The 12,435-nt window shown below is 43.1% G+C and overlaps 1 protein-coding gene across 1 annotated transcript in view; it reads right to left on the bottom strand.

Moving 5' to 3' along the window:
* Positions 1-7,220: 7,220 nt before the first annotated feature.
* cspg4ba (chondroitin sulfate proteoglycan 4ba) overlaps positions 7,221-12,435 on the bottom strand; it is a 28,583-nt gene continuing 23,368 nt past the window's right edge. The window contains exons 9-10 of the mRNA XM_047592763.1: positions 11,895-12,078; positions 7,221-11,003 (exon numbers count right to left, since the gene is read on the bottom strand). Coding sequence (XP_047448719.1) covers positions 8,962-11,003; positions 11,895-12,078 — 2,226 coding nt within the window. The 3' untranslated portion in view covers positions 7,221-8,961. The remainder of the gene's footprint in view (positions 11,004-11,894; positions 12,079-12,435) is intronic.

Raw genomic sequence — 12,435 nt, 5'->3', positions numbered from 1 at the left:
TCCAGTATTGGATTTAAAAGAAACAAAAACAAACCATTAAATATTTGTACTGTCAAAGCTTTCAGCCTGATGTCAGAGCATCATGGGAGTATTTTCCTGTTTATTGAAGAAAAGGAGCTGAGGACACGCTGCCCCGTGTCCCGTACCTGGCAGAGTGTTCAGGAATGTGGGAGCACTCTGCATTCTTTGGTCCCGGTTTTGTTTTTATAGCCCTCACACAGGAAGCTCGCTCCGGTGGGGCCTCATTCATGTTGTCTGAAAAACGCTGACTGCCCTCCCACCCCCACCTCTCTGGCTGCTCTCCAAGATATACACACACACACACACACAAAAAAAACACAGGCACACAACATGCATTATTTTTTTGTCGTCGTGGGCCAGTGTGCGTTCTCCCCTCCCCCCTAAAATAACCCTCCTTACCATCAGAGAGTTTCATTTATAGCTCTAATTACAATAAACAAGTGAGAACAACTAGGGGAGAGGCCACTTCCCCGGCTCCAACAATGATTTTCTCAAGCAAAGAGCCATTTCAGTGTCTATCAATCATATGTGAAGTTGTGTTATTCCATGGTGGTTGTTTGGTTTGTGTTAAAATTCCCACAGGAGACATTCACGTTTTTAAAGCTGTAGAAAGCAACAAATTGGTCACACAAGCCAACTAATTACTAAATATCATGCATATTTCGTGCAACTCAAACCTGTGCTTTTGTTGTGACACTGGAGCAAGAGGAACAGGATGCGTGCGTTCTCACAGAAGTTGCACATTTTTAAGCTTTTGAGGAAAGCGAGGTCCTTCAAACGTCTTAGACGTCCGTTCTCCGCGCAACTTCCTCGCACTCATCTCATAAAACATGCAACACAGCGTACACTTCAACACACACAAAGTGTTCATCAGCTAACCGGCCTCTTTGTGCGCTACCGCCCACAAGCCTTAGTTCACCACAGTCATCAAACCCGGCAGTTCACACCAGTGGTCGGACGTGTCTTAAACTTACACACTCCTTTTGCAGCCACTCATAGTTTAAAAGCCCTCCAAATTTCAACATAGATGAAGCTCAGTGGTGTCTAAACTTGTGTGCTAATGAAAGGAACAAATTAAATCTGTGCATCTGTGATTCAGTGTAGCTCCATGCAGCAGCTGGCTTTTAACTGCTTTTCAGGCGTCAATACTATCATACACTAATGATTTAATGTTGAGAGTTTGCCGTACGTGGGACTTCTTTGTGCGGGGGTTCAGGGAGAGCACAGCGTCAGTCCAAACATCTGGTGGATGACGTCTGCGGATGAATCTATTGACCGCTTTTGACAGGGAGTGACCAAAATCGATGGACAGCGAGTTCAACACGAGGGTGTTGAACTCACGTTTGTGGGTCGATGCTGTGTGTGAATGTGTGCTTCAAACACAGCGGTCTGTATGAGATAATAAAGGAACACCAAACGGGTCAAAACATGTACTCAGCGGCTTTAAAACCAGGGGCTCAGATATCCAAAAAACAAAGCTAAAATGAAGGAAAGTTGACTTCTTTGAAGAGGTTTCGCCGCACAGTCGAGTCAATGACTGGCGAAACTCACATGACAAGAGTTAGCAACCCAAAACTCTCCTACAGTAAGTAGAGAGCAAGTCCCAAGTTTGTTTGTTTGTTTTTAAAATATAAAGACGACGGAGTTACAAAAATAAAAGGTTTAGAGGGTTAAAAATAAAAGGAAGACTAAAAGGCAAGCTTCTGGAGACGCCCTTTTATCCAGACCTCCTCAGGTGTGACCAATCACGACAATTAAGCCCATGAACTGCCCAAAGACACTGTGGGGACGTAACAGGTTTGCAGCAGATATAACGTAATTTGCTCATGTTCGGAGCAAAATGTACCGCAGCATAATTCTGAGCGCGTCAAATGTTGTTAAGCTAAATTCAATAAAAGAGCAGAAATAGGGTTTGGAGTCATTTGGCAAAGAATGCAGTGATACAAACAGAGGGGAAGCTTGGCAACGAGCAGAGCAGGCGACTGCTTGGGCCTCCAGGCCAGTAGGGGGCCCCCCTCCTACATTTAGGAAAGTATGCCAACGGAGCTGCGTATCCAACTCTAGAATCGCATCTATATTAAAACACACACAAGTCAAGAGATTAAAAAATATATATATATAGCGTCCCAAAATAATGAAATTGCTATTGATCAGATGTTTGGTTTTATCGGTATAGCTGGAAAGATATCTGCACGTCGATAAGCATAATTACAAAGCAAGCTGAGCTTTCTGGTTTCCATTTTCAGCCACATTTGCTTGCGTGCAGTCAGTGTGCATTGTAATAATTTATTTGTTTTATTTATCATGAGTTTATTGAATTGGGACAATGCACATTAATCACCATTGGTGCATTAGTCACTTAGCATTAATGCTAATTGTTAGCCGCATTCCCACGGCAGGTACACAACGCAGACAGAGAAGAGTTTAAAACAACAATCATACAATAGACAATTACTGAATCAGACACCAAAACAAACCAAAATGACACAAACATTAATGGACCGAGAACAATGATTATGCATCAGATGATGAAAACTATTTAGGCTATGTGAGTGCATGTCTGGTTTATTTTTACCCAGTGTTATACACCAAAGAGCCATTCCACCTGCCTTAAACCTAGAAAGCCATCACAGGAAACCCTCAGACTAGATGACTGAACATTATAGATGTCGCACCCATATATGACTTCAGAGCACAGAGCAGAGACACTGCAGAGAGAGAGATCCCTGCTCACTGCTGAGAGCCAGAGAAAAGCCTGTCAATGAATCAAGCCGCTAATCTTCTCCCTGGCAGAGCAGAAATGTCTGTATTTAAAAGCCGTCCGCTTCCACTTGGAAGGGAGGAAGAAGCAGGGTCGAGGCTTTTTGTTTTTTTGTTTTTTCCTCCATCTTTAGCGCAGCAACTCTTCCTCCTAAAAGGCGACCGTCCACGGCTGCGTTTGGCACCAGCCTGTCAGATTCCAAAACCCTCTGCAGTATTTTACGCGCCTTGATTAGCCCTTTGTCAATAAAGTAAGTGTGCATGAGCCGACATTGTTAGTCTTGCCGCAGATATAAAATGGAGTCTTCTTACAGTGGAGAAGAAAGTCTTTGTCTGAAAAATCCAAGTGGAGGTGGAAGTGATTCAATTAACCATCTGGGTTTGTCCGTGTGGAGCCTTATTAAACCAAATGAGCTGGGACGCCATTGTCTCCCTTAGCCTTTTCTTACAGGGTGCCATTGTTCTTTAACTCTCATCCCCTCAATTTGCATCCTTTAAATTACAGTGATTACTCCGAGATCCAATATCGGAGAGAGCAAGAGGCCTTCAAGCTGCTTTCACTGCTCTCTCGGTTTCATGCGTGCACGGTGGCCTGCGTTAGCTCACCTTTTATACCTCAACGAGTCATTCATCAAGGGCAGACGGAGAACTGAGAAAGCGAACACTCTGTCCGTGCAACGCTGCAGGCATAATTTAAGCCCCGAGTGCAGAGCATGTGACCGTTTGCTGGCGGACGTTCACACGCGCACGAACACCACACACCGTGAAGTCAGCGCTTTTCCTCAACACCGGTTTCCTCCGACCTGACTCAGTGGAACTGGCTCATTTGCACCCGTGCACTGTGGACGTTAAAATCACACATGTGCATGACGATCTTGACTCTACCCTTATAATAAAAGGCTCCATCACGTGAGATCTATCTTTAACCAACTGTGTTGGAGTTGAAACTGATACGGCCGCTGCACAGGCGCGTTTTTCATCAGAGTGGCTGATATAATGTCACGTTACCGTGCACACCTGCCTGCATGATATGAATCCAGCAGCAACAGACATTCAAGACTTGAACGGGCAGATTAGCTATTTTGGTGGTGACTTCATTTTGGCTTTATCTGTGCATCACCTTTGGTAACCAGCGCACGTTCATTGCTCAGATACCGATGAGCCTAAAATACAGCAGCGTAGAGCCACTAGCAAGCGCAAAACCAACATCAGCTGTTAGCAACCTACTGATCCTTTACTTCATGTCTGTGCTATCAAAGCTTAAAAGCAGTGTTTATTGCAAGGTTTGCAGTTTGATGTCTTATTTTACTCTGAAATGAAACCAAATACACAACTGAAGTTAAAAGTAAAATCACGGAATCAAAACATAACCCAAAATATATTAAACCTTCGACTCATCATCGTAACCATCAGATTTAACATGTGAACACAGTTGTGACTGTTGTTCTTTGTTTGTAAAATGGAAATCAAACCTTTTTCAGTTTTGTTGCAGAAGTTCCCAGACATGTGTGGCACTTGTAGGGTGCTTTGCTTTCACTCAAACCAGCTCCATGAGGTTAAAGTCCTTTATCCTGAGGTAGTTGTGGTAGAGTTTGGACTAAAGTTTTGGGTCATTATCTTGCTGTAGGATGAAGCTTTGACCAACTAAACCAGAGGATACTGGTGCTGTTCTAATATATAAAAACACAACATTTGCATCAGTAGAAGCAACAGTCTGAATTCTGTGTAGTGGCGCTACATATTTCCTGTAACGGCTTGTCTTCTGGAGGGTCGTGGGAGGGGGGCTGCTACACCGCGGACAGGTGGTCGGTCCATTCAGCCATTCACACCCACACCTACAGTCAATTCAGAATCACCAGTTAACCCAACAAGCATGTCTATGGACGGTTGGAGGCGTATGAGCTAACCACCACATCACTCTGCCGCCCACTTGATGCGTTATTTACTTCACTATTTTTTTTTTTTTTTTTTTTGACTGTTGTGCTCCACCAGACAAAAGGAAACCTCACCCCGACATCGAAACCAAACCGTGCATCACCGAGCCAGCGAGTTCAGGGGATAAACAGAGCCGCCTCGTCACAGAGCAGCCTCTCAGTGATGATCTTAGCTCAGCCCTTTGAGATCGTCAGCGTTCCTAAACACAGACGTGATGCGGGTGGTCTCGCTGGTATGACCTCACCTCTACTCTTGTCATCATGAAAGAATTTACCTAAAGTGGCTTTTGCAACAAAAACAATGTCGGTTGCACGGTTTGAAGATTGTGGTCGGGAGTAAGTTTGGATTCAGACTGGGGAAGTACGGGAAAGCACGCTGACTAGCGAGTGGGTTTGTTTACGTATGTGTGTAATCCTTCATTTGTCTCTTTGGGGAATTCTCTCTTTATTAACTAGAAGACAAACTGCTTGATTTATATGCGTATTGTTCAGATTTGCTGCCAGTCGACGCTATCAACTGTGCATCTATAGCACAAGCTAATTCAAAGCAGGTCTTTCTTTGTGTTCACACTGGAAAAGTGACAAATAATAAGATCAGAGAGCATACATAGTAAATACAGAGGAGTTCCCAGAAGAGGGATGTTTGTGCACATTAATCTCCAACAACACAAGGACAAGACAGGTCTGATATCTCCCTGGAAGGATTGATATTCAGTGTTGCAATCGCATTACTTCCTGTTAGCAAGGAGTGTAAATACTTCATAAAATGAACTGGAAATGTGGATTTGAGACACACATTACTTTTAAAATACCTTTTAATCCAGCTGTTTATGAGGTCGTCCTATTCTGAATCACTGCCTCTAGTAAAAAAAAACACACAAACAAAAACATGTGTGATCAGCGTGCTGCACAGGATTCCTTCTAGCTACTGTATGACACAATACCTTGTGTCACAATCCAATTACTTTCTGTTGCAATTCACTACTTTTTGTATATATGCCAATATTGTTTATTTTGTTCTACTTTTTTAATTTTATTATTTATCTTTTACACAGTTCAACCCTTTATTCTTGTTACTTTTCAAAGGGACAAAGAAAAGTTTTCTATTCTATTCTATGGTGCACACACAAACAGCGGGGAAAAAATATATGAAAAATATAAACGTTGGCTATGAATACATATTCTGCATTTTCTTTTCTCGCAGTCAGTGTGTGTTTTGTCTCTGCACACCCCGTTGCTAAATAATAAAGTGAATAATTTGCTGCGTTCAGGCTCTCATTTCAGTAAATGACAACACCGCGGCCAGCAGCAGTGTCCCGCTGAGGTTCCTGCTGGCCGCCTCTGTGTCTTGACATCGTCGTGCTAAGTTTGCAGCTCACGTGCGACGCTCACTGCGCTCTGTCCGAACCGTTTGACGTCAACGAGGTGACTCGGAACGGGGTGTTCGAGTCCAGGGGCCGCGTGCATTACTGGGTTCATGAGCTGACTGCAACCTTTAATCGACACCTGTAATGTCCACGGCGTGTGTGCGCGTTCGGGCTCAGGAAAACAAGTAATTGGTTGCATGATTACCCCCAGCCACTGACTCACGGCAGAAGCAGATCCTCGTGCTCTCCCAAATCACATTACGTGTTTATTATGAGAGCACCCGCTGAGATTTTTCACTGGCTTTGACAACAACACATTTCCTTTATCAGGAAGAACAGGGGCCTCCAGTCTTTTTCAGGCCCCCAAACTGATGGAGAGATTAACTAGGGACCCTCTACCTAATATATGTGTTCTATAATAAACTGGGCCTAGTGCTACTTATAAATATACATTATCACTTTACATTCAATGTTAAGCTATACAAATAATACACAGGTCCAAATTTTTATGTATTTATTTATTTATTTATTTTTATGTCAAACATGTGCATCAGTATGGTAGCCGTGCCGACAAATTGTGAGGGCAAATTTTAAAGAAAATGTATAAAAAATGTTGCTGCAACTGTAAATTGCACTGTAGTATACAGGCTTTTTATTTATTTACTATAATTTTTTGAATGTCTAATTTATATCTGTTTTATGTTGTTGTTTTTTTCCTTTGCATTTTTTTCATTTAGGTTTTTAATCTGTATATTCTTATGTGAGAGTAAGGGTTAGGGTTCGATTTTTCTGTGTGCCGTGAACATACAAGGAAACTGACAATACGGAAATCTTGAATCTCGAAATCTTGAATTGTTTTCGAGTGTGAGATAACAATTAGAGCAATTGCAGGAAACTGGGAGAAGTGCTCATTTATCTTTCTCTAATTGGACCTTGGTTGTAACGTGTCTTCGGATGCGATGGGGGTGAGCGTGGAACCGTTGAAGAGGAACAGGCGGCAAGACAGTTTAAATTATAGTGATAGAGAAAACTGTCAAAAACTCATTTAAGTGGAAGCGATAAGGGGCAATTTGGCTGCCTGTAAACCTCCTCAGAGGAGATAATAACACACGGAAAAGACGGCACCGCACGAAATAACTGCTCTTTAAAAGTGGTTTATTAAAAATACGGTATAAATAAATATGACACGGTAAAGCTACATCGTTCAGATGAGACTGGAATACACTGGACAGACAGTTCTCTTCAGTACAAAAATTATTTCATAATATACGTATACAGTGGTTTATGGGCGGAGCTCTCATCTCCCATAGCAGTAGTGTCAATTTACAGTAGATACATCATTACAGTGTCAACCTATAGTAGTCAATGTTCACACAGGCTTATCAGTGATAAATAATATTATAAATACCAGTGATTGTTTCAGTCAAAGGAAGATTATTTAAGATTTCAGGTCAATCCCAGTGTCTTAGGGTAAGCATTAGCAGCTCAGTGTCCTCAAAGGTATGTGGTCCCACTATCTCTTCACCCCTAGACAGATTATAAAAGAATTTTAATTGTGCTGAATGTGGGGAGAATTTAGTTTATCTGTGCATTTTTATAGAACATCAGTGCCTTGATTGGTGTGCACGTGCTTCTTTAAAATATAAAAATACTGTACGTAGTAAAATAAAACCATGAAGAATGGCCTACAAAGAAAAAAAAACATTTCAATGAACGGCCACGCTGTCATCTGAGGGGCTTTTTAAAAAAATATTCAGTCCGGTAGTGTTAATGCGACGATACATGCAACGGTCAAAAATAACAAAGTACCTGAGTTTACAATGAAAGCTGCTATACTATAACATATAATACATAAAAACAATATAAAATCTGCACAATCAGTTGAAATGCTCTGTGCCAGAAACACGTCAGTCTTCGTAATTCACAGTTTCGAGCCGTCACTGGCGTCATCTTCCTGTCTGAGTGCTGTAACCCTCAACGGGAGAAACTTCGACATGCACGAGGACCAGATAACGGGTAGTGATTATACCAGGCACAGACACAAGAGTATAATTTACTACAACTGTTGGCTGGGGTTGTTGGCTGGGGTAGTTAGCTGGTGTCTTCTTGCCGGTTGCTAGTTGGTAGGTGACTGTTAGTTTGCTGGTCGGTTTTTCAGTTGAACTGGGTTTCTAAACGTGTCTTGCCTCGGATCTTGGCACAAGGGATTGTAACATTCATCCTGTGTAATAATGAAAGTGGAGGCAACCACTTAGTGAACACTCAAGTGAGTCAATTCTCTCCCAAGAACTCTGTGTACAACTGCGGGTGGTGTTGGACTGTAAACTGGAGTTGCAGTGGATTCTGCAACACAGAAAACTCAAAGCTTTAGCAATCCTTGAAAGTGCGCAATGCACAATTTTGGCCAACAGAGACATAAGAACTAAACATCACCCATCCTGTGTACTCAGAGAATGATTATCACCATGCTGGAGATGTGTTTCTGGTCATATGGTGAACTTTTAGCTCTAGCTAAGCCTCCTCCAGCCCTTCATAAAAACTTTAGCCCGCTAAATATTTCACCTCTCTCCCTCAACTAGTTGCTGACTTTGTCAAATTGCCATTAGACGACTTATGTGCCGCTAGGGCTTATGAGCATGAGAAAAATTAGTCATGTAGTTATGGACTTAAAAAAGAAATTAAATAAAAGAGGCCAAAATGAGCCATTGATCCGCACTTTTAATTCTGGATTTGTCTCTAGCAATGAATCTTTATACGTGAAAACACTGATCAGTACCTGCAGCAGGTGACAGTTAAATGTGCAAAACATGTCACTCTGATATCAAAGCCTGTTAACGGTATTCTCCAACATGTATATTAATAGTTGGTTTTGTGCAAAATCATACCCAGTACTGATTCTTTTGCAGAGTGGGTGTGGCGGTTCGAATAATTTGGGAAGATGCTGCCTCGGAGCCATTACTCCAAGAGCTCATGAGCATGTTTGAATCAGTGGTGTTATAAGCCGAGCCCTGACTCATTAACCGCTCGAGAACAGGGCTCCCTGGGCAATTCAGGTTTAAAGGAGTGACAGTCACAGTGGGAACAGTTGTGCTTCTCTGGGTCTGGCCCTGGTAAGACTCGCTGCTTGGAAGGCCGGTGGTGGTTAGCTCCTGCGGTGCAGCAGTGCTCTGCTTCCTTTGCCTGTGGTGTCGAAGAAAGACAACCAGAACCACAAAAATGATTACAAGCAGCAGCAGGGCCAACAGCGGTAAGATGACCAGGAGCGGACTGGAGGATTTTTGAGGGTAAGACTCTACACGGACTGGTGTGTTCCTAAAGGGGAACTCCTCAGTTTGAGGGGGTTTGCCAAGAGTGGTACTGAAAACGCTAGTTCTGTTGGAGTTCCCCCAGCGGCTGCGACCCTTGAATTTTTGCTGGTTTTTGCTTGGTTGCTGGGTGGAGAGAAATACTGTAGACAAGACCGGGGAAGCGGTTCCATTTCTGGACGGCTGGATTGGTGTCTGAGGAACGGATGATGTGGTTGGAGCGGGACTCTTTGTGGTCGGAAAAAATGCTGGATCATATGGCACAACTGCAAAGTGGAACTCCCCTTTAGCAGGTGGAACGTTATCAGCTTTCAACACAAACACCAGTGAGTCGTTCAGCTCTTGAACTCCAGTCATGTTGGCGTTCAGTGCTAAGGCTACCTTCTTCTCCACCACCTCCCGATAGGTGAAGGACTCAGCTTCCCTGGACCCTTTAGCTTTTTTCCGAACCACCTTCCCATACTTTGGATGGGATATAATTTCAAAGACAGGGTCACTGTCACTAATATTAGCCAGTTCAGAGGCATTAAGGAAGCTAGGGTTGAGTTTGACAGTAATCCCGTTGGGAATCCTCAAACCTTTGCCAACCTGGATCAAAGGACTGACAGTGACGTTAAGCTCTTGGCCAGTCAGATTTGCCTCAGAAGTGAAAGCAGTGAACTCAAAGCTGTCATCTGAAGAGGAAAGGGAGGTCATGTGGTAGGACAACCTTCCATCCCGTAGATCCCCTTGTTTGAATTGAGTAACCTCTTGGCTGTCCCTCAGAAGTTTACCAAAGAGCGGAGGCCTTGTAATGCGGTAGTGGATCGTGGCGTTTTTACCATTGGTCTCAGCAGCAAGGTTGTCCTGGGTCAGAGTCACTGAAGTACTACCTTGCTGCAGAGTCAGCGCAGTACAGTTGACCAGGGATACGGTGATTTCCGTCACTTCTAGATTAAAAAGTTTATATATAGGTTTATGATGGCCATCTGTGACACTGAAGTAGAACACCCCCGAGACAGAGCTTCCATCGTGGATAAAATAGACACTTCTGTTATTGATTTGGCCTTGGGTGAAGGCAGCTATCGACTCGTTCAAACTTCCACCGAGAGCTAGGTAACCATTACTTGGCTGGCTAATCACAGAGAACTTAATATCATCAGGAGGATTGTCGAAATCTTCAACTTTTAGATTCTCAGGCCCGATAGCTACCGTATCTCCTTGTACCACCTTCAGACTCGGAGCTTTAGTTTTCAGCAAAGGCGGCTGATCATTTATAGGTGTGATCGTGATGTTAAAACGCTCCACAACAACATCGCTGTCATCTTGAGGGAGTTGTGCAGTTTGGCCCTTCGGATTGAGCCACGTGGTAAATACAAAAGAGTCACGAGTTGTCTCCGAGTTGTCGTGTCTGTAGGTGATTCCGTATTTGTTGACGATGAATTGGGAGAAGTTGGGTTTCTCCTTGGTGAGGTTTCTCTCGCCCACCACAATGACACCATGTTCAGGGAGAGATGTCACCTGAAACCAGACCTCATTGGAGCCCCGCTGAGGCGTCGGCAGCTTGGACATCAGGTTAGTAGCATCGAGCTTGGACTCGTCAATGATGACACTGTCCCCTTCTGTCACCTCAGCACCTATCAGCAATCAAACATTAAGTTATTTAGTTTTTAGCCGTGCACTGAAGCACTGATCTAGGGACATCAACACGGGTCAGCAGTTGTTACTTTTTCTATAAAGCCACCATGTAACTCTCGGTTAAACGTCTCTATTACAATTCAATAGATTACTACAAAATCTAACACAAACATTACGATTCCCTCCAAGATGAATTGAAAGAAACTTTGTTGATAATCAGGTTCAAGTTTCTATTTGTCTAAAATTTTGCTTTATTGCCATAATCTTGCAAAACTCACAACAACCTGAATTGTACTCTGTACTTTTAGTGAAAAGTATGACACCACGCTAACATGTTACGATTAAACTACACACAGAGATCAGGCTTAATATTATGACCACCCTTGTGTAGGTCTCCAAACAGTTGTGACTCATTAGAAAATGGACATGGACAATCACGAGGGTGGTGTCTAGTAACAGAATGTTGTTAGTGAGGGTCTTTGGGTCCCATGGGTTGAGGGGAAGGGCCTCTGTGGATCATCCAACAGAGGCTTGATCAGTTTGGGATCTGCTGAATTTGGAGGCCAGGTTTTCCAAATGTTTTCTGAGTTGTTCCTAAATCGTTTTTGTGCATGGTTTTCTGCATCCTGCTGAGTGTCATATCTATGGGGTGGGGGTGTCTGGTCTGGTCTCAGTGGGTGCAACATGTTTAAGACACATCCACATGAATGAATGCCAGGTCCAAATGTTTCCCAGCAGAACACTGAAGAACACTGACAAGACGGTTAATGTTATTTAGTTCTCGGTCATAATGTTACACCTGATCTGTGTGTATATATATATATCAACATGTAGCAGTTTTTTTCTTCCATACTGCTACTACTGCTGCTGTTGTAGAAATTAATTCATACCTGTGTTAGCGAGAAGGACCGTGTAGTGTTCAGGTCCAGTATTCTCGTATGAGATGTCTACTCTAAAGGTCTGGCTGTCAATAGACGCAGGAGGCGAAGCTACAGAGAAGGTCATGGAGTCCATGGCTTCCCAGCCCACTGACTCGATGGGGGTTTGAATATACACAACTTCCTTCCTGTCCACCTGTGGTACAGAAACAGACCAGATCCTCATGAAGGCCACAATCCAAAAACACATATCTGCACAACATTCCCATCAGCCGTTCCTAAAAGGACTAGGGACATAATTAAATCTGCACAATTCAGAAAGATATAACTACAGCATGTGAGACTTAATCATTTATTTATATCTGCTTTGTCCAGCAGTTAAGCGTCACAGCTTTCATAAAAATCCATCAGAAATAATTGATTACATAAAAGCCTTACATGTCCCATGCAAGCTAAAGAAGCACAAAGTGAATTTCCTGAATGAGGATGCAGAGTATGCATTATTCATACAGTGGAAATCTTACAGCTTTCCACATGGTCGGAGGAAACCTAA

The sequence above is a fragment of the Mugil cephalus genome, chromosome 8 (assembly GCF_022458985.1).
Source record: "Mugil cephalus isolate CIBA_MC_2020 chromosome 8, CIBA_Mcephalus_1.1, whole genome shotgun sequence".
NCBI classification, from domain to species: Eukaryota; Metazoa; Chordata; class Actinopteri; order Mugiliformes; family Mugilidae; genus Mugil; species Mugil cephalus.
The sequence above is the reverse complement of the archived record's forward strand: the minus strand, read 5'-3'. Positions and strand labels throughout refer to the sequence as shown.